Source organism: Telopea speciosissima, chromosome 2, assembly GCF_018873765.1.
Source record: "Telopea speciosissima isolate NSW1024214 ecotype Mountain lineage chromosome 2, Tspe_v1, whole genome shotgun sequence".
Lineage (NCBI taxonomy): Eukaryota > Viridiplantae > Streptophyta > Magnoliopsida > Proteales > Proteaceae > Telopea > Telopea speciosissima.
Window position 1 is genome coordinate 62,107,274 of NC_057917.1, and position 23,099 is coordinate 62,130,372.

Sequence of the window (23,099 nt, forward strand, 5' to 3'; positions counted from 1 at the left end):
TCTCTCATTGCCACCTTAGAACAATCTTGCAGACACATATCTCGAAACAAAGCTTTGGTAAACAATGACCAACTTCCACATCACAACATTTTTCACAAAATAATAGTCAATTTCAATATTCTTGGTTTGTTTGTGAAAGACATGATTACTAGCAATGTAGATACTTGTTTTATTTTCGCAATACATGTCATGAACATCGTGAAGTTCCCATGGATCCATAAGATGCAACTTTCCCTCCTCTTAAACCAACACGTTGGCACACTTTCAACTAAAGGTTCGAAAACTCGTCTCGACAAGATCATTAGTCTATGTTCAATTGATTATTTTGCAATTTTCTGAAGGGACCATTAGCAAATTACATTTTTTAAAGGAGTTCACTCCAAACAGCACCTGAGGAACCGTTTAAAAAAAAAAAAACAAAAAATCTTCTATCAATCATGGATCTGAGGAAAAAAAGTGACCCCACCCCACATTGTCTCAACTCTCAATCCAATCATTCAATTAGAGAATGACAACTGTCATTATGAATCATGCGTCCACGTCTTACATTTCAATTTACAGTTGCGGAAGTAACGGACAGGAAGAAAATCCTCTTATGGTCAATACTGCAAAAATAACAATAAATCCAGCAAAGCTAAATCGCTAACTTAATGTCATAAAACGACTTTTTTCATGTTCGAAAAGGAAGTAAATCAGATGCTTCCATAGGCATAGGCTCCCTGCTAAATTTAGCGAAATTCCGCCAAAACCAACCTCGCCAGCCCCAATCAGTCATATTGATTGAAACCCTAATAGTGTTTTTGCTTTGATTCGGGGTCCGAATTTAGAGGATTCAGACAACAAATAATAAAAGGGGATCTTCATAGATTGGTTGAAGTGTCTCTGCAAGAAGAATGACGATCTTGTATGCGCTGGTTGCGCGAGGATCTGTGGTTTTGGCTGAGTTCAGTTCAACGTCGACGAATGCGAGTGCAATTGCTCGACAGATATTGGAGAAGATTCCTGCCAACAACGACAGCCATGTTTCCTACTCTCAGGATCGTTATATTTTTCATGTTAAGAGTACCGATGGCCTCACCGTTTTATGCATGGCCGACGACACCACAGGAAGTATGTTCTCTCCTTCTCTATTTAATCGTTTCGCTTTCATGTCTATTTTCGCTGTTGTTTAATGATCAATTGCTACAATCTGGGGGAAAAGACAACCTTTTGAATTGCTGATTTGATTTGCATTTTTGGAAAAGGGACGCTCTGGTCGTGGAGACTTTGGGTGTTTACCGTACCTTATTTTGATTTTCAGATAATTAAAGGATCAATGTTCTCTGTTTCCTTCTCTTCTTCCTCCAACTCAATTTGGTTGGAATTACTTCTGAGTAAGCTGTATTTGCTGTGTAATTTGAAATTTCTAGCAATTCCAAAATTTACACAAGTACAAGGATGCTCACTTTTAATGGTTACCTGTTTTAAACTTCTGTATGAAATCCCAATACCTATGATTCATGACTAGAGAGTGGGGATATACATTTTTGGATTGAGCTTTTCTTCACTCGTGAATAAGGAAAAAATCCCTTCACTATTGGTGATGTGACCTTATGATTGGACTCCTGTGATATCGTTAATTTTCACCCTCCTATTATACAGGGTTGAAAATACCCTTTTCCACGCTAATCAAAGGGTCAGATCTCAGCCCTCCGACTGGCTCGCCGCGTGGCCACACTCCCTTTACCCCCTCCCATAGTCCGTCAAGGACCACCGGTTTCTCCCTTCAACCCTGCCCCCCTTCTGAACCTGCCGTAGCCTGTCTTGTCCCCTCCTCTGTGGCCCTGACTCCCTGCAAGTCGTCCCCTTCTTTCTCCTTGTCTGTCGACCAGTCTCCATCAATCGACTAGCTCAGTTCTTTGGCGGCGACAGCTTTCCCTGCCTCTGCTCTCTTTCCCTTAGGGGTGCAAGTTTGGCTCTGTCGGCCCAAACCCGCCCTGGCCCTCCCTGAGCCCGAACAGGGCCTGGGCTGAGATATTTGGCCCTGAGGACGGGTCAGTGTTGGAAATTTCTGGCCCTGAGTTAGGGTCGGGTCGGGTCGGGTTAGGGTTGAGGCCTCAAAGTTAAGCTTGGCCCGGCCCGGCCCAACCCTGATTTAAGTTATACTAGAAAATATATATTGATATAATTTATACATTATAAACTTTAAATTTCACCCACATTTTTTTATATAATATATTATGTATGAAGACAATAAGTGTTATAATATATTTTATTATATTATTATTTTATGTAAAATTGATAATGTTCTTCCCGACACATTCCAGCCCATGCATTTCTTTCCTCCTCCCCATGATCAGGGCCAATCAGGGTCAGCCCGCCCCGACCCTGAGGGCGGGTCAGGGTTGAATTTTTCTGGCCCTGAGTCAGGGTCTGGTTGGGCCTGGGCCCAGCTAAGGGGACTTAGGGTTGGGCTAGGGTTCTATAAAGCCCGGCCCAACCCGACCTTGTTGCAACCCTACTTTCCCTCGTTGCTTTTGCCTTCCCTTTTTTCTGCTCCTCTTGCCGGTGACTATGAAAATAACAACTCCACCTCACCTCTCCCTCTTCATCTTCCTACTCCTTCATACCCCTTAAGGGTGGGGCCCAGCCATGTCCTCGAACCTTCAAATCTCGCCCTTCACCAATTGAAATGTTTGAACAATACAACCCTTCATTTGGGCCCATCCACAGGGTTCAGGGGCTCAGGGGCGGCGTGCACCGCGCGACCGGGTGGCGTTCTCTTTCACATTTCTGTTTTATAAATCTGGTTATTATTCTTTTTGTAGCAGGAAGATTGCATATTTGACTTGCTACTTTCTCATGTTGTTGTAGTTCTCCTTTTGTTGACTCTAGGAGCTGAATTGCAAATTTGCTTTTGCCTCCAGTTGATGATATACGGTGCTTGCCTTACTTTGTTGAATCTTTTTATACAGGGAGAATTCCTTTTGCATTTTTGGAAGATATTCATCAAAGATTTGTGAAGACTTATGGCCGTGCTGTTCATACAGCTCAAGCTTATGCTATGAATGATGAGTTCTCAAGAGTTTTGAGCCAACAAATGGACTACTATAACAATGATCCTAATGCAGATCAGATAAACCGGTTGAAAGGTGAAATGAGCCAGGTATATATTTCTAATGCTTATGAAGATTTGTGCCTTTAAACAGCTCCTCCCTTCTTTTTTAATCCTAGTTTCCATATGTGTTGGCTGTCTGAAATACCTCTTAACCCTCCCCCCCTCCCATTTATTAAGAGTTTATTTGTTATTGTCCTTACTTGGTCCTCATGATATCACTTAATAGTTGAACATGGGTTGTAGGTCAAATGAAAAAGACAGTACACCCTCCTTTTATGTAAAATAAGGCTCAAAATGTCACTCATCCTTGGGGAGGGGGGGATAAATTTTTGCCAGCTATTTCTGAATGTGCAGTATCTGTGTAATTTGATAGGTGCGCAATGTCATGATAGAGAATATTGATAAAGTTTTAGAGAGGGGAGACCGCTTGGAACTGCTGGTTGATAAGACTGCTCATATGCAAGGAAACACATTTCGTTTCAGAAAGCAAGCACGCCGTTTCAAGAACACTGTGTGGTGGAGAAATGTCAAGCTCACGTATGTGTACTGAACTCAAAATAGTATCTTCCATGTTTTAGGAACGCACACTTATAGGTGTATGCATCGATGCACTCCACTAGATCGGGCATGGAGCTTCCTACATTCCTGTGCATGTTTCACTTTTTCTTTTTTGTTGGGGGGGGTGTGTGGATGGAGGGGGGTGTGAAGCGAACTGTCAAAAGGGTTATACAGTGTAAAGTTTACAGGGCTATACAACTAAACGACGCACAAACTACAAAAGGGTTACCAAAAATCATACTATTGTGATGGTGTGAACTATACCAGTCCATCTTAACTCGTCATAAGTGGAAGCATGAGATTCCAAGTTTATTTTTCTTTTTCAATAAAGCCATAGTCACTACCCTATAGGTCGGGGCCTGTGTGGTTGGCAAAGTGGTGTGTTTAGCAACCCCCTTTTGCTTCAGTCTTATTCCCAATGGAGGAGTTCTGGTCAGATGTGTCAGATGATGGTAACCATCTTATGTTATTTTCCTGAGAAAAGTTTACCTGGATGCTTGATTACTAGTTTTCCCGGTGGTTAGAATCATCCAATAGCTTGTGCTCTTTGGTCTAGGAGTTTGATCATACCTAGGTAACAAGGGCATTCCATTTTCAGAAAGTTGGCTGTGTCAGACCAGATTATACCCACGTATCAGGCACATTGTCATTTTTACAGGTGAATCTTGGTTGATCACTTCTATTTTTCAAGCTTTTAATAATGTTGAGTGCTACCACTTGCATGAACTAGATCACATGTCGAGCGCTACCACTTGCTCTTGGGTTTTGTTGAGTTAGTTTATTAAACAACCTGACACATGAAGATGTGCTCGTCTAAGTTTTGTTGCCCCCCCCCACGCGCGCACACGATTGTGTTAGAACTAACTTGTCCGCCTTTCTTAACTAATGGATCTTCTTTCTGTACTGTACTCTTTTCTTTATGGACCTGCATTGCCATTGAAAGGAGGACAAAAAGGGAGGGGGGGAGTAAGGGAGGATACTACCTCTTATTGCATCTCACTTTATGCGACATGGTCAATGATTTGGTTATGTTCAGCTTTGATGCAAACATCTCTCTCTCTCTCTGTACATCTGGAAACAGGAACGTGGAACTAAGCTCTTTCTGCCCATCTAGTAGCTTCCTGTTTAATTTGCTGACTATTTTATGTTTTTATCGTGCAGGGTTGCATTGATAATCCTCCTCTTGATCATTGTATATATTGTTGTTGCAATTGTTTGCCACGGGCCTACATTGCCTTCCTGCCTGAAGTGAAAAGGTTTGATTGGCATTTGATAACGGTTGCTTGAAGATGGATGTCATCATTTTTCATGTTCCTCTGTTGCTTCAAGTTTTATGGCTGTAGTTTGACATATTTGGAAGGTCTTTTCTCTTGTGGAGTCTTCAGCTGATTGTGTGCTTTTCAGAAGATCCACAACCTAACGGCTAGAATGGCTTATAGGAGTTGGAGAATACTGATGTTTTGGTGAAGTTTGGCTTGTCTGACGGTTAATGTGTAGGAGCATCCAAGTACTGCAGTTTTGGCACCATGATTCGTTCCACAATCAGTGGAATGGTCTGTTGTTAATGTGAACATATTGTTTCCCTGGTCTATTCAGCTGGACTTATTGAATGGAAGCATGCAAATATATAATATAATTACATTTCTTGCAGATAGACATCTACATCTGGATCTGAGAATGAATTTCTGAACCATCCTTTCCCCCAAAGGAAAAAGTTAATTTCAGGGTTTTCATTTTGGGATACAATTAGTCAGAAACTAGGGTTCAGTGCAGTGGGGGGAAGTTATCAGTAAACAGAATTTCTAAGTCGTACTTTGGTTGGAACTTGGAAGTTGGGCATTGTAAGAAGTAATCTGCACCAATGTGGGTCTGGAAAACGGTAGCATTCATATGGGGTCCACATGATCAGAGAGTGTGTGTGTGTGTCAGTATGGACCCCACTGTTTATTATGTGAGAAGGGTAACAAGGGGGGTGTATGGTTCCTTTTCCCATTATGACAGTTCTCTTTGGTGATCAGTTGGTGTTTGGTTGAAGTTAATAAGTGAACAAACGAAATTGATCCTATTTAAACCAAGAACAGAACTGGGTTCACTCTCCCAATAAAAGCGTTTTAAGGCAGCTAGTTGTTTGCTGTGAAATCCAATTGTTGTGCATGTGTATTATTCTATACATTATGACAAGCAACTGTGCACCTCTTATATAGTCAAATGAAATGTTTTCCATTATAAGAGGTTATTAGGTTAGAAGCAATTGTTATGAACTGAAAGTGCAAGCTAGTTTTGCTGGTTGTAGCCAAGACCTTAGGTTTCAGTCTTGTCTGCAGTCTTCACCATTTGCCAAAGTGAACTCTCTTGGGCCTAGGCTTATGGAAACCAGCAACCTTGGGCGTTGGCGTTCAAACTGGGTCCAATATATCCCACCAGTCCAAAGCATAGTTAGTTAAAATGTAGACATATTCATACATCAATAATTGAGCAACTCACAAACTCTACTCTTAAGCCTTTTTGACAACCAATGATATGCTAGCTCAACTAAAATTCCGAGGTTAATTGATGAGGGATGTACGAGCCTCCAAGGTGAGGAAGAGGGATGTTAGGTGTTGTAGATCTTTAATTGAATTTTCATGGAGGCCCCTCCTGGTTGCAAGGGAAATAAAGTGTAAGGAAGTGGAATCATATTAAAACTAAGGGCAGGAGATCACTGTCTTTGTAGTGTATCGCATGCACTAGTGCGGGGGCCAATGAGAGCGCACATAGGGACATCAACATAGATGTCATTTTTTATTTCATGGAGTGGTAGGGTGGTACTTTCACCGACTCATGTGTCTTGGCTCAAGAGCCACACGCTCAGGTAGCATTCTTTTTCCCTAAAACTAAAATGAAAATTCATATAATTATACATTATTGTATAATTAATTTCAAATCTAGTTGTTTTGCCGTATTTTGTAAGACTTAAGATAGTTACATAATCATTAGGGGGAGGGTTCGCTACTATGTCAAAGTGCAGATTTGCACCAATGAGAGGGATGGTTGATGAATCGTCCCATTGGGATGGGTATTTGATGAGGAAAGAGGGTGTGAGGTTCACGAGTGGGATATGAGAGGCCGTGCTCAAGAATCTGCACAATGGCATCATGGCAATTTTTTTCACAAAGGTCTGTTGTTTTTCCAAATATCCCAAAGTATCTATTCTACCACGTGAATCGATGATATATCAATTCCAACCGTTGGATAGAGAGGGCATGGCCTAGATTAGCCACGTGCCAAATCTAGGAGTTTAGTTCAATCAAATAACCCTTTAGTATTGGCACATATCCCTTTTATGTTCATGCGTGTGTACCAATACTTTAGACATTACAATGCGTCTGTGCATTCTCCCAATTCTAAGTGAGAACAGATGATTTAAATTTAAAAGAATAAAAATGGATGGCTAAGATTTGTCTTATGATTTTCTAAAAATATCATATTCCATTGTTACTTGGATAACTACCTTTTGGGAAGCAGTTTTCTGTCCGGGAGTATGGCCTTCGCCAGCACTCCTATAGTCCTATGTGTCTATATTTCTCTTCCTCAAAACAAGGGGGGCAAAGGTGTCTTTTCATATGGGAGGAGAGTGATAGACTCATGGGAGTGCTGGTGTAGGCCACACTCCCGGATAGAGTTCTTTTTCCCCTATCCTTTTTAAAGTTTCCATTTTCTTTTCAAAACTAATTCGTCTTCCCTTCCTTTTACTTGTAAGTTGCAATTAGAAGAGTATGCGGGTAAAACTAAGGGTTTTAAATTGGAACCCGAACTGAAAACCGGATCTGGATTGAATTTTGTTACAATTCGGAACTAAGGAACATAACCAAGATGGGACTTGGTTATTTTCCGGATCCAACATAGGAACCGGCGGTTAGAAATGAAACTGAACCAAATTTGGGTACCAATATATTGTAATACATTAATACACTATGATATTAATATATTATAATATATAATTTATTATTATTAGCACAAGATTTTATAATACTACTATATTATATTATACTATGATGTATAGTATAAACCAAGTACAATAATCGGATCCAAAACGTGTAGGAACCGAATAGGAACTGGAACCTAGACAGAATTGTACAGGTACCAAATTTCATAAGTGAGGCGGGGCTTGGTCTGAATCTGGATCACACTAATACTCCCTAGAACTGAACCGAATACCCAAATCCGGACCGATTTACACCCTTATGTAAAACCTCGAGGAAAGGATTCTGATGAATGGGTTGGGATTCAATGTTCCAAATGAAGGGCATCATATCAGAGTTTAAATAGGAATGTGAATAGAGAGATATTATTCTAATTCAACGAACAAGATTTAAAAGACTTCAATCCGGCGGTAATAACCAAACCCAAAGATAAATTTGCTTATTTATTTAAGTGAACCGGCGGTAGACCGTTCCAATCATATTAATTATCGAACGGCCCCATTTTCGAACCAGTTTCTAACCGGATCTTTGACCGTTGATTCTTTGAATCTTTGACACGAGATGAGGGCAACTTTTATTAATCCTTAGACTTGAAAAACAAAAAAGGAAAACAGTGGGAATAAGGGGAAAATCCCGAAAAGTATCAAATCCACTGTCAGTCTTTCGACTCTTTACTCTCTGTCAAGCTATGAAGCGACCGTTACGCGTTCGAAGTTCTTCCGAGAATTAATATGGATAAGAACAACAAAGATTGGGCCTTCGTATCGAAATTGTATATCTAGAGAATAATTCAGGGTTTACGTTGTTATCTTATCATCTGAGATCGACTTCGCTGAGCAAAGCTAATCGTTGGAGTGGATCTGAACTCTCGAAGCTGAGGCATTACTAGGGTTTCTACTTGTTTCAACGCTTCTATTAAGTTCTTGTTGAGGTACATCATCCAAAACTCCAATGGTCCTCCGCTTATCTCTAGGTTTTGTTTCATATTGGTTTAGATAGTCGAACATAGTTAGGGAATTCAAGAAAGAACCTCTGCTAGAACCCACTCTGAAGCCTGCCTTGCTTTTGTGTCTGCTTTCTTATACACGAGTTAGATGAGAACCTTGTTATTTGCAGTTCCTGGAGATATCTGAATTCTGAAGTGACGAGTCCTTTTCATCCCTTTTTATTTTTTCCCCGCTTCCTTGATTTTGTCTGCATTAGAGCTAACGATTTTTAATTTATAGGAATTGGGGTTTATTTTAAATTGCTGAAGTATTCATATTCGCGTTCAGTGGATCGCTAAATTCTTTAACATTACCGCTTATTCGAATTGGCAAATTTTTAGCTTCTTTTTACGGACATATGTTTCATAGTTAGTAGGCCTAGGATTGGGAAGGAGGTTATCGTTGTTATGTCTTCTCTAGCACTTGCATCTGTCTGTTTATCAACCATGTTATCCAGGTCCGAAATTGGAAAAGGAAAAACAAATTATTCCCTTATCATTGTTTAACTATCCTTCTATACTGTGACATTTATCTCATGATGGTTTGTCTATAGGTGTATATACTTTATCCCCTCTTCGTTTCAGATCAGTATTTCCTTGAAACCCAGCAAGCATCTTTCCTTTGTTGCCAGATATTTAGCCCACCAATCAATATCAAGCTCTTCAAATTTGTGTGGACCAACCATACTTTTTCAAGAAAGAAGAAGATGCTATGCAGAGATTTTATTTAATATAAAAAGGAGAATCGGATTGTGTCCGAAAAGACTAAAATAGAACCAGGCAGTATACAGATTTCATTTTTAACTCTTATCCTTTTTTCTTGATGAATGACAATATATTCCTTCATAATAACAAAGAATGCAAGTTCATGCAATACATGAAACCGAGAGGGACTCTTGTTAACAAGAATTTCATATTGTTAGCTAAAACTTCTCGTTCTGTAGAGGTATGGAGGGTATAAACTCTAGGGGACTCTTTTTTTGCTAAATATATCACAACTTATCCTAATCCAACCATGAACCATGTTGGATTTAGGTTAGCTAGATTAGTTTGGGTTCATTATTGGGTTTTTTTGGGCGTTTAGTCGACTGTTCTATTTTTAGGTTTTAGACCAGGTCGATCCTCAGCCTGCCCGAGTTCCATCAAGAGGAGGGGCATTGAAGGTCCCATTATGAAGAACGTCCTTTTAAAATTTTGAAGCTAACTTGTGTTTATTTCTAGCCTAATTCTCTCTTTGTCAGGTCAGGATCAAAGGCTTGGTTTGATTAGTAGTTGATTGTTTTATTGTTAAAGTTAGGACCAACTCCTTGATCTGCCTACACTGCATCCTCTAAGAACATTGAAGAACATCCTCTAAGATCATTGAAAAACTTACTTTTAATTTATCCCTCCTATCCCAAATATTTGGTCCAAATGAAGAGAAAAAGTCATCACAAACTAAGAGGATGTCTAATGTTTGGTATTATTACCTCTCAAAATTTAAATAAAACTATGCTAAATTTACTTTTAGTATGAAATATAGTATTTAACTATTGACACAAGGGTAGGTTTATCATATGTAAGACATTTCTTACATGAGTTATCTTATCATAACTTATTAACTAACTAATATTCACAAGGATTATGCACTCTCTCTAACAAAAAGCCAAGGAATTAAATCTCAAAATTTTGGCATGCATCTAAAGTAGAGATTACTCATTGAAATGGTAATTTTCATGGAAATTGTGCATATTTGTTCAATTTTTCTTGTAAAACCTCTTTGTTATTTTATGCATGTATAAACATCTAAGAATGATCAAATGCAGATTAAAACCTTTTGAAATGATCTTTTTTATATGGAAACCTAGTTCGATGCGCTGGTGTGCAGGTTTGAATGTCTTACAAAATCTTTTTTGGGTAAATTACATCAGAGGTACCCAGCGTTTAAGAAAAGTATGTTTGGGGTATCTCATGTTTCAAATATGACATTTGGGGTTCCTATTAACTGGTTTTGTTTAATACTTTTTTATTTTCCAGGACAGGTGTGTTTGGGTATTTGCATCTATCTTGCCCACACCCTTTTTCTCCCCCCTCACTGTCTAAATCTCCTCCTCCCTTGTCTCGTCCTTTGCCTTCTCTTCCCTGACCCCTCGCTTCCACCAACCCACTGCTTTCTGCCTCCGCTGTCCTGCACCCCTCCCCTGTGACTCCCGCACCCCCTCTCCCCCCCTCCCCCACCTCTCTCATGACTCCAGGTTCCAATGTATAGTTGTAAACCTCAGCCAAGTGAAGAATATAAAACTTTCAGATATCCAGATGTCTTCGTCTATACAACAACTTCCAAATATTAAAAGGAATACTGAAGTGACCGAAGAGGAATATCCCCCAAAAAAATTGAACCCGTAATCCCCATTGATGAAATTGCAGAGGTAAAAAAGAAAATTCAGAAACCAGAGAAAGGGAAGAATTCAATCCAGTTCTGTTTTTATAATTAAGTCATTAGGCTCATCTTCATCATCCAACCCCGAAGAACTTCCACGACTCTTGTCGTACACCTGCTTTATTTCTTGATTGCACACGGCTTCTACTTCCTTCAACCTGCCCTCGAAGTCATCCTTCTCTGTGTTTTGGTTATCATCCAACCATTCCAGTGCCTCTTAAGGCACTCTCGATTTTCTACTTGTCGTTGCTCTCGATCTTGTCTGCGAGCTTGTCCTCGTCGTTTATAGTGTTCTTCATGTTGTAAGTATATGTTTCCAATTTTTTCCTCGCATTGATCTTTTCCTTCACCTTCTTGTCTTCCTCTGCAAACTCTTTTGCTTCCTTCACCATCCTCTCGATCTCCTCCTGGCTCAGAGGCCCCTTGTCGTTTGTTATGGTGATTGATTTTGATTTCTTTGCCACCTTGCCCTCTGCCTTCACATGTAGAATGCCATTGGCATTGACTTCAAATGTGACTTTGATATGTGGAACTCCCCCGTCATTGAAACAAGACACAGTCCAGAAAAGAGTTTTAGGGTTTCCCTCCTCTCCTCAAATTTTAATCGTTCAGGAAATGGCACCACTGTGTCCTGGTTTACTTACTTTTGGAGTTGGTGGGATACCAAATAAATCAAATCTTCCAAGCTCACAACAATCCTTTGTGAAGCTCCCTTCATCTTCATAAACCTGAAAGTATCACAAGCACAAAGGGTTTTGTAAATCAAAATGAATAATAACAACTGAATTCGGAAACTGTCTTCACATCAATCACAGCTGTCTCCTTGCCTAAATTGACACTGTTGTCTGTTGATCTTGATAGGTTGTGAAAGTCTGAGATTCTTTGTTGGGATCAGTTTGGTCATAACCCCACAAACCGTAGATGAGGGGGACAATAGCGAAGCCCATATTTAGCCTCGTGGAAGTACCAGACAGAATGAATGATTCGACCTTTTGCCAAGGATTAAAAATTGTAATGGACGCCTGACTTTTGGTTTTTAGCTACTCATGTTTAAGCCCTGAATGGGTCTGGTAGACTCTGACATCGTTCAACAGTCACCTGCAGGAGACGCGGGAGAGGTGAGGGAGGGAAGGAAGAGAGAGGGAAAGGGAAAGGGAGAGGAAGAGAGATCAGAGCGGGAGTCACAGGGGAGGGGTGTGGGAGGGTAGAGGCAGAAGGTGGTGAGTGGGTAGAGGGGAGGGGTCAGGCGGAGAAGACCGAGGGCGAGGCAGGGGAGGGGAGATTTGCAGAGTGAGGGAGGGGGGCGAGAGAGGGTGGGGGCAAGATAGCTGCAAGTACCCAAAAACACTTGGCCCATAAGGACAAAATTGGAAAATAATATAGTTTAAACAAAAATAAGGAACCCCAATCGTCATATGTGTAACATGAGGTACCCTAAATGTACTTTTCTTAAATGTTGGGTATCTTAGATGTAATTTATATATCAAAATTTCAATTGCTTCTACGTTCGCTCAGGACATTAGATGGTTGAATTGGACATTTTGTGGCGTCTAGCTGTTCTTTTCCAGTAACATCCCTATCTCTCTTTCTCGTCTTATTTCTTCTTCTTTCCCCAATGTAGGCTATTGAAACCAGCAAATCAGAAAGCCCTTTCAAACCTGTTTTTATCAAGAAATAGTTTAAATCTAGACCTGGGGAGCTGCCGATCTGATCTTTGATTTCTAATCTAGAATCTAGGTTGGCCGGCTGCTTCAATTCTTGGTATTAGGGCCTAATCTGGCCATGAAAACCTTTGTTTCAAGACTATAGTCTGTTTACCCAATTAATGACTTCGCTATTCATATGTAAAGGTTGAACTGAGAATCTCCTCTTGCAGACTGTGGTAGAGAAGTTGTCTAAGACAAATGTGATCATTGTTGAATCTAACCATGATGTTTTCTTCGAATGTTCAATTTCTTCCTACTTTGATGGTGCAAGATGTCATGTATTTCCTTTTTCCAAAATTGTCATAATAGTTGGTCAATAATGGATGGCAGAACAAATGGTTATCCTTGATTGTGAAGGGAACTCATGTACGCAAAAATTTACAACAAACTATTGTCTTGAAAGGGTTGCAGCATGGTAGCTCTTTAAACCTGATTGAAGCAACACCAATAAATAGTACAACCACAAAAGGAGTTAAAAGAAGCTAAACAAGATGAAGAACTTTCTATTTCTACTGAATATACCGAAAAAGTTTAGTTCCTTCGAGTAGAATATGAAATTGTGAAACTTGTTATATATCACGAGTTTGCTCTTTCTCATACATTCCAAGAGAAGGACATGTGGTCAACGCTTCAACAATTCTAATTTGGAATCTAGGTTGGTTGGTTGTGTCAATTTTAAGTTGATGCAACCAGCCAACCCCGATTCCAGATTAGGAATCAAAGATCAGATCGGCTGCTCCACATGCCCAGATTTGAACTATTCCTAATAAATAGGGTTGAAAAAGGATTGTTGATTTGCTGGTTTTAGAAGCCTGCATTGTGCAAAGAAAGAGAGAAGAAATAAAAGATATAGGGGTTGTTATGGGACTGTGACCAGTACCCATGAATAGTAATTGAAGAAAAGGAAGAGAAAGAAGACAGAGATTGAGGAGAAGAGAGAAAAAAGAGGAAGCCTTCTTGGCTACACAATTCAAATAGAAATTCTGTATTCTATTCCATTAACCATAATCATATATATATATATATTTTTTTTTGGGGTGGGGGGAGGTTACATATTTATAAGAAAACAAAAGAAAGTCTCCTAAGTCTAAAATCTTAGGTAGCAAGACTAACTTACCTAATTAGGAATCTAAAAACTAATTAGAATTGTTGAAGCCCAAGTCTTCTAGATGACTTGGACCCCACACAACTAACCAAAATAGGACTTTTCCCCACACATCTAACCAAATTGGAGTCTTTAATGACTAAACTAAAGTGAACTACATTAATTATTAGACCTTTCTATTAATTAATACCTATTTTCGTACACCTTTTTAGACCCCCCCACTTTTAGGCCTTATAATTCAGCCCATTACAAATAAAATCCTAAGAATTAAAATCCCATAAATTTGAAACCTGGTGGTTACTCGTGTCCTCCTATTATGTGGTTCAGATTTGCCCAGTTAGCATGCTGTATGGCAGAACAAAAGGGGGCCAGATGCCCCTTCCCAATCGATAAACTCATAGTTGTCAAGGTGGGGCACCTTAGACGTCTTGGTTGCCCTGTTGGCGTCGCTTGCGTCTAGGCGCGCCTCCAACGCTGTGCGTGCCGCGTGCGTGACCATTTTCATAAATCCATTAGCCACAAAACCCCCATTCAAACAAATAACTAACTTTGAACTGAATTGAAAAGAGTATCCATCTAAAACAAGTTTCGAACTGAAATTGAGCAAGTAGTCATGTTTATCTCGTCCATTGGGTGCCTTGGGGGGCCAAGGAATGAACCTAGATGGGTTCATGGCAATCAAGGATGAATCTAAACACTTAATAGCACTAAAATTCCAAAAATGTAGATTGTATAATTTTTTTGGCAGTGATTCCTGGAGATCCGACTGTTGGATTATGATGAGTCATTTATCGTTGGAAAGGTCTTTCCAAGTACCATTCAATGATGACCTTCATCCTTTTAGCCATAAAAATATGAAAAGCTAGGTATACAATATAATCTATTATAGTGTTTAAAAAGTCTACATATGTGAGAAGCTAAAGATATTATGAGCTAAAGCTAACTATGAGAATTTGTGAGGGAATATAGTCATATACAACTTAAGTTTTCTTTTTTTGGGTAAATAACGAAATTTTATTCAAGAACAATTAGGATAGTATACTAAAACAGAGAAGCAACTCCCTAAACACTCCAATAAACAGTATGGGCAGGAAAGCCCAAACTCAATACAAAGGACTCAGAGTGGAAAATATCCCCAAACCACCATATGAGGTCTCATAACACCTTGCCTAGCTCATTCATCCACCATGGAATTTGCAGATCAAGGCCTCCAAGAAAGCAGCACATTAGTTTCCTTCTAGTCATGAACATAGTTGTCAAGGCGTCGCTTAGGTGACCGCCTTGGCTTCCAGGCGCCTTGACGACTAGTGTCGCCTAGGCGAGCGTTTTGGTCAACTTGGTCACCTTGCATCCAGGGCCCCTCCAACGCCTTTGTTTGCCTAGACACCATGACAACTATGGTCATGGATGGATTTTCAGATTGATTCAACATCTCTAAGTGTTCAACATAATGTTCTGAAAATTGTTTGAAGAGATTAATTCTGCTTGGGACTGTTGGAAAAACAAGAGGAAAAATCCCCATACATGGCAGGTCATACAGTTGAGATGGGCTACTGATTTTGATATGTGGCCTGAGGAATTGGCCATCTATCAAATGGTGAAAGACTAAAAAATTCATCCCTGTCCACTGTAGGAAACCCCAAAACTATTCATGTTGGCAACCTTTTCAAAACTGAAATGCATCCATATTGAATGTTAGGTCTATGGCATAGTTATTTTTGTATGAAATATCATGTTTTTACATGTTCTTTTTATCTTTGTTTTGCTAATTATTATATTTTATAAATTTAATCCATCTAATTTTTAAGGCAGATTAACTTAATACAAAAAAAAAGTTGTATGAAACCTTGTTTTTTTTTGTTACGTATCCAACAGAAAATCTCGTTTTATCTTAATAGAAAAAAAAACAATTTCGTCAACCATCTCATTAACCACTCTAGGCTTCCATTGAAAAGATCACTCCAAACTAGAGACAGGGTGTGAATGAATCTAACCAAATGTGCAAACCTCCAAGGGATTAGGCTTGTAATTAATCATGGTTGCACCTGTCTTCTTGCTCAATCACTTTCTCATAACCTCCCCGAAGCACAAATCCAAAGTGTTTCTTCAGAGACAGTAGCTCTGGTATGAAGAGAATCCCCCACAGTTGGCCAGGGGTAATTATCAACCACTGAACCACAAGATAATTTCTCTGTCCATTGTCCCCAGTCCCCACTCACTCTGCAAGACCTCAGATCTCTTGGATAGCACCCAGAAAAGTTGCTAATATTTTTCCTGAAACATGAGCCCGTGAAAGGTGGTGGACAATTGGACATCCATTTCTTTTGCTTTTCCATGTGGAGGAGCAGGGATCGAAATTACTAAAAGCAGTTGGGAAAAGGTTCTACTGAGTCAGCAGCCACCTAGATGAATGATTGAGAAGCTCTGCACCTTACAAATGAATCCGAAGAATGTGGCACCCATTGCTTGCCTTTTAGTTATTTGGGCAGGTGGATGGTTTGTGCACTAGGAATCCCATCTTGTTCCCATTTAACTATTTTGTATGGAGACTTTTAATGTAGTCGTGGATTTGAATTACTCAAACCAGAAACCAAAACAGAATCTTTTACCAAAGGATATTTCAGATTTAGGGGACGTCTTGATAACAGAAAATCAGGTGGTTGAATGGGCTTAAAACTTGGGTAGAGTCTAGAAGAGGTAGGGGAGAATATATGCTGAAAGTTACGGCTAAATCTGGAGTTATGGAGGAATCCTAGTTGGGATAGTAGGGAAGGGTAAAAGGGTAATTTCAGACAATCGGCTCGGTGGATGGGGATGAAACTTGGATCGAGTCTCATTTAAGGTTTGGAGAAGATTCAGTCAAAGTTTGAGCAGATTCTAACGGTTAGATATGGCTGGACAGAATTCTTGCAAAAATCATGTAACATGTGACCTTCTTGAAGGGAAGAAGAATAGTTGCAGGAAATTCTACTTGTGATTTACTTTATTTAAAGGCCTAAAGGCCAAGTACTTCTAATCACACTAGGAGACTAAAAGTCCACCTAGCTGAGGTAAGAAATCAAAACTCCTCCTCTCTTATGCATGGAGAGGAGTGGACCCAACTTGCATAATTAAAACAATAACTAAATCAAATCACTTAAATTGAACCAAAGTTGGACCAACTTGGACCTGGTTCAATTATAACAAAAGACATAAAAAATAAAGTACGTGAACTAAAACTAAACAGCAACTACTTGGACTTCTTCTTCTTCGTACGGATGTAGGTCTTCAGATCTGCATCACTTTTACAGTACTATTTCCCAAAACCACAAAATCTGTGACTACTTGCTGGTAATGAGTGTCAGTGGAATTCACTCAACGTATAAAATAAGGATTGATTGTTTTTGATAAAGCCAAATATAATTTTGACTTTTGTAGTTTTTCTTATTTTTGGGGTCTTGGGAACGTTCTTCCATTGTGAAACTTTTAGCACCCCCCTAGGAGTCACCCGGACAACACTATTGGCTCTTTATTTTTTTGTTTTTTTGGGGTGAATAATATATTCATTACCAAAAGGAAAAGAGAAAACAGGGGAGCCCCCATGGGGGGCAGGAAGCAAGAAACAATGCTACATACAAGAGGAGAACCCTCAACGGGGAGGGGATAGGAGAGAAGAGGGAAGACCCCAGGATACAGCAATATCCCTGTTCCTTAGGTAATGTAACTAGAGGAGGTCCTAGGAACTTTGCTGATGACATAAAAAAAAATAGAACCCTAAATCTGACGAAGAGATCTCAAGTTAGGGGTCCATCTTCTAGTATTGCGTTCTGTCCAAATAGTAGAGATGGTCGCACCAAAAGCTAGTTTCCCATCAAATCACAAGTAGAATTTCCTGCAAAAGATATATCCACTCATATCCACTCTCTATTGAAGGGAAGAATTCTTTGCCTTCTCAGCCAACAACAGTCTAAGAAACCTGCCCAAACTGAGGATGAGAATGAGCATTCGAAGAAGAGGTGATTAACATCTTCCGGGGCTTTCTGGCAAAGGCAGCAAGTAGGGTCAACTGGGATGTGCCGGTGAAGAAGGAATGACTGCGTAGGGAGGCTGTTGGAGAGAGCTTGCTATACACAGAAGCTGTGGCGAGGGGTATGACCTTTAAACCACACGACCTTTCTCCAAGGAGAAGTTGTCCCCCTTGTTCTGATGAGGTCTCAGGAAGACTTGGCACTGAACATGCCTGAAGAAGTTGGAGCCCAGCTGACAATGTCTCCAGATCCAGACGGCCTTCTAGAGATGGAGTAGAGGACGTTCCATATTTCTGATAGGAGAGGAGAGGGAAGGGGAATCCAACCAGTCTGGTCATTGATATCTGATACTAAAGAGTGTCTGTGGAGACCCACTTTGTGTCTCTCTCTGGAGCCAACAAGAGGAAGGAGAATTCCCAATGGATGCTAATGATCTAACCAAAGCTTAGTGGAAGCACCATCATCAATCTTGCAAATTTCAGCCTCAATGTTGGCTCTTTATTATTCAAGCACAATGATTAAATATCTAGGAGAAAGCATTAAGCATGTTAATCATAAGCTTGTTAATCTATTATGAAAAAAGCTATTATGTGTTTTTTTTTGGGATGAATAAAAAATTCATTACCAAAGGAGAGAAAAAAGTTGGGGGGGGGGGGGGGAGAGCATACAAACTCGAACCAAATACAAGGCTCAACCAACAAAAGAGAAGGCATGGGCCTGCAAAATAAAAGGGGGAGAGCCCCAATCAATTACGTCACCCTCAAAAGGAAAACCCGGGCCACTACAAAGGAACCGAACCCAGCCTCGACAAAGCGCGCTATCCAGAAGTATGAGGATCCAAAGGGTCACGACAGAGGGTATGGCCTCTAATATCCATGCTTAGAGGCATAAGCTTCTCAGTGCTGGAGGGGAGCTAGAACTGCGCCGATGGTAAATACAAAGGGGGGGACGGGGGACAATAGGTGGATGAAGGTGATCAGGGAGGGCCATGGGCTGGGGCACAGTAGGAGTTAACCCTGCACCAGTGGGGTGGGCCAGATTAGAAGGGTCGGGGGAAGAGGACAATGGGCTGAAAGTGTTAAAGGAGGGGTTTAATGGGCCGGGAAAAGAAGTTGACCCATTAAGGTCAGAAGGAATCAAAGACGAAGGGGTGGAGGGCAGAGGAGGAAAAGGGAGAGAGGAGGGCCCCACCCGAAGGATATTGGTGGCAAGACGCAAGTGAGTGGGGTTAGAGGGTCGAGAACTTCCAGAGGAAGCAGTTGGAAGGGGAAAGAGGGGGGGGGAAGAAGGAAAGGCGAGTGATGATCGGCGCAAAACCCTGATGATGGTGACATCTTGGGGGAGCAGAGGGATGGGGGTTCTTGAGGTCTGTAGCAGGCAGAGCCTCAAAACAGGGAGCAGGCGGTCCTTCGCTAGAGGATTGAAGCGGCAAGAGATGATTTGGACCAACAGTCCCAGGAGAGGTAAGGGTGAGCGAAGAAGGTTGCTCATGGCTGCGGGGAGAGGTGGAGGCGGAGGCACGACGGTGGAGATTCTTTCGTAGTCGACTTCTATATCGATCACGCGAGGGGGAATGGAGGTTCGAAACCAGGGTGGAGGAAGGAGGAGGGGGTAAAGAGAGGATATGTTGGTTTGTAGGCCAAAAGAGGGAGGCGAGGAGGCGATTGGTCCAGGACAGCTGCAGAAGGTTCAGGAAGAGGGGAGATGGTAGTGGCAGAGGGGTTAGAGGCAAGGTTGAGGTCAGAACCAGAAGACGGAATAGAGGAGGGGTTGGTGTGAGAGATTAGGGAGGGGAGGGGATGGGCATTTGTCCGTGAAGTGGCCGAAGACCTTGCAAGAGTTCGCATTGGGGAGGCATCCAATCGAAGTGGACAGGCTGGGTGAAGGAGAAGCCTTTATGTTAGTTCATGATCATATACTTTTCATTTGTGAGGAAAACAGTAGCGTCTTTTTTCTTAATCTTTCAGGAATTTCCCACGCCTAAAAGATAATTCTGTTGTGGAGAGGGAGAAGGCTGCTGTACATAATAATGGTCTCTAACTCCGCTTCTTTTCCTCCTCCTCCTGGGAGTTTGTGATTCAGTTTGGTTCATCATCATTCAGATGCAGGGAATGTTTACCTTTTAGTTTGTTTGTGATTAAAATATGTTAGAAGCCCATCTAGCTCATATCCAAGCAAATAAAAGGCAGCAGAAAACATAAAAGTATGAAGAAGACAACTACCTAACCTGATGTGAGTTAGCATAGGACAATTATGCACTATGTTACTGTGTCCATACCCTTAAAAGCAGGATCAGAAGAGTACCAAACAACATCACTTGCGGAACTTTCCTGATTATATCTTCCTTTGATGTCCTTCGGTTCCCATAAAGTTCTCAAATTCATCAAAATCCAACAAATTGCATACCGGCTAATCTTTCAATTCTGCTTCCTGTCTGCCAAAGAATCTCTCCCCTCTGACTGGCCCAGCAGATGGGTAAAATTTAGCAGACATAATCATTGTTGTGGAAAGTGGGCAGCAATACGATTATTTTATAATGAGAAAGTAATGTACATGTATGAGGGTAAATATCCCCTAAATGAAAAAGAGGAATTTACATGGTCACTTAAATGCCTGCCAAAAGAAAGATCAGCTACCCAGCAAACCAAAAGCTGGCTAGTAACCTGCAATCCGAATTGCATACATGGTGTCTGTCCTAACATTATCAGATTATCTTGAAATCGGACTGAAAAAACAAGGGAACAAAGTAGATTTAACAAAAAAAAATCTGTGGACTGACTTTACTCCGGGGAACCATTATGATCCACTGTTGTATTAGCTGATGGCCAACTATTGTTGGTCATTGACTGTGCTGCTCCTTGTCAAAGTATTTGAGTCCATAACTACACACGCTGTATCTTGTGAGATGCTTTTCTAATAAACCAGTAATTACTCTCTGGTCTCCCCCAACAAAGAAAAGGAAGATTCAGAATTAGGATATGTATTACGAATAAATCCGTTTCATTTTTAATTAATTTTGGTTTCATGGACAGTTTAAGTTTTCAAATCACTTTGAGACAACAAGAACAATGATAACAACAGTAGAAGGGTGTCTTGAGGCTTTGAGACTCAGGGATCGCATGCAGGCCAGGCCAAAACCTGTCCTAAGCTACTAAGTAATAACTGCTGAACTGTGCAGTAAACTGCTTATTTTAAATCTTAATGGGTCATCAGTACTAGGAAAGAGCATGGTGTAGGGAAATTATTTGGTGGTGCTGCTGCATGGTGTTGCACTCTGCCTCATGAAATTAAAGTGTCACTATTCACCAAATCTTTAAAGGGCGAATCTAGCTCCTTTAGTCAGACAGTATGGGAAGTAAGATATTGTCCATGTGACTTGAGAAGAAGAGGGTTGAGAAGAATAGACAGGCTTGTCAGAATGACAGAGGCCTTTATTTATTTATAGAGGGTATGATGGATACAAATAAGGTATGCTATAAGGTCGAGTCACAGTCCTTATCTAGCATACAAATACAACGTGACAGTGTCTAGTCAATGCCTATCGTTAACTTCCCCCCCCCCTCAAGTTGGTGCATACACCCTAGTTGGTGCATATACCGTCATGCCAAACTTGCAAACAATAGGATGGAATGACTTAGAAGTCAATCCCTTAGTGAATACATCACCTAACTGGTTCTTTGAAGTGACAAATGGGATGTAAATCGAGCCTTGTTCAAGTTTCTCCACGATGAAGTGTTTGTCAATCTCAATATTTTTGGTTTTGTCATGCTGGACTGGGTTATGAGCTACACTGATAGCTGCCTTATTATTGCAACAGAGCCTCATGGGTTCTTCAAACATTATCCCCAAATCTTCAAGAAGTATCATAAGCTGAATATTCCCAAATCTTTAAGAAGAATCTTAAGCCCAATATCCCGAGGTAGAGTGCCTATCATCAATGGAGCCGGCCCAGTCTGCATTGGTAAAGCATTCCAGTTTCAGATGGCTATTGTTGGAAAATAAAATACCCTTTCCTGGTTGTGATTTCAAGTACCTCAGTATTTGGTATACTGCCTCGAGGTGATTAGTCTGGGGATCATGCAATAAACGACTCACAACACCAACTGCATAAGCAATATCTGGTCGGGTATGGGAGTGATATATCAATCTGCCTACAAGTCGTTGATATCTCTTCTTATCTACTGGTTCACCTCCATTGCAACTGAGTTGATGGTTGACTTCAATAGGCTAGTCTGCAGTTTTACATCCAAGCATCCTTGTCTCACTTAGAAGATCTAGGACATACTTTCTTTGGGAAATGAAGAATACCCTTATCTGAACGGGCTACCTCGATTCCTAGAAAATATCTAAGAGGTCCTAAATCCTTGGTCTCAAACTCTGTAGACAACTGAGTTTTTAGCAAGGAGATTTTAGTATTCATCATTCTCTGTTAACACAATATCGTCTACATAGACAATAAGGGCAGTAATCTTTCCGTCTGTGTGTTTGACAAACAATGTATGATCATCATGACTCTGTTTATACCCAAACTGTTGCATAGCCTTTTGGAACCTCCCAAACCAAGCTCGAGGTGATTGCTTGAGACCACAAAGGGAACTTCTGTAATCTACACACCTTGCCAACTATAGATGATGATTCAAAGCTTGGAGGGATATCCATGTATACCTCTCCTTCAAGATCTCCATTGAGAAAAGCATTCTTCACATCAAGTTGTTGGAGATTCCATCCAAGATTTGCAGCACAAGATAACAATGCCCAAACAAAGTTCATTTTTGCAACAGGGGCAAAAGTGTCTTGATAGTCAATCCTATAGGTTTGGGTGAAAATCCCTTGGCAACCAATCTTTCCTTATTCGACTCCATTGTTCTATCCGCCTTCTGTTTTATAGTGAACATCCATTCACAGCCTACTTACCTCTTCCCTTCAGGGTAAGGGACAAGCTCGCAGGTTTCATTTTTCTTCAGGGCCTGCATTTCGTCGACCATGGCATCTTTCCACTTAGGATCTGTGACAGCTTCTTTCCAGCCCTGTGGGATAGATACAAAGGACAAAGAAGAAAAAAAGGCACGATTGGAAGGAGAACAAATTAGAGATAGGGTGTTGGGCATATTTTTTAACTCCGTTTCTAATAGCAATGGGAACATCATCAGATGAGGAAGGAGTATCATTACTTGATGTCTGAAATGAAGGAGTTGGATCCAGGAGCATATGTGGACATGGTGGATCTGAATGGGCAGCTTTTCCTTTCGCTTGGAGTAGG

The 23,099-nt window shown here is 40.7% G+C and overlaps 2 protein-coding genes across 3 annotated transcripts in view; both read left to right on the top strand.

The window, feature by feature from the left end:
* The first annotated feature begins 887 nt into the window (after positions 1-887).
* Positions 888-5,301, top strand: LOC122649476 (vesicle-associated membrane protein 711-like). The gene is made up of 4 exons (XM_043842648.1): positions 888-1,110; positions 2,955-3,145; positions 3,471-3,634; positions 4,817-5,301. The coding sequence occupies exons 1-4, from the start codon at positions 894-896 to the stop codon at positions 4,905-4,907; spliced, it is 663 nt and encodes a 220-aa protein (XP_043698583.1). The 5' UTR covers positions 888-893; the 3' UTR covers positions 4,908-5,301.
* Positions 5,302-8,240: 2,939 nt separating this feature from the next.
* The window catches only part of LOC122651437, a 60,643-nt gene continuing 45,784 nt past the window's right edge, over positions 8,241-23,099 (top strand). For both annotated transcript variants that reach the window (XM_043844819.1, XM_043844820.1), the window contains exon 1: positions 8,241-8,548. The gene's annotated coding sequence lies outside the window, so the exon portion shown is untranslated. The remainder of the gene's footprint in view (positions 8,549-23,099) is intronic.

Coding starts and splice junctions, on each gene's coding strand:
- LOC122649476 (XM_043842648.1), top strand. CDS start 894: ATGACGATCTTGTATGCGCTGGTTGCGCGAGGATCTGTGGTTTTGGCT. Junction 1,111..2,954: donor GGCCGACGACACCACAGGAA/GTATGTTCTCTC, acceptor CTTTTTATACAG/GGAGAATTCCTTTTGCATTT. Junction 3,635..4,816: donor TGGAGAAATGTCAAGCTCAC/GTATGTGTACTG, acceptor TTTATCGTGCAG/GGTTGCATTGATAATCCTCC.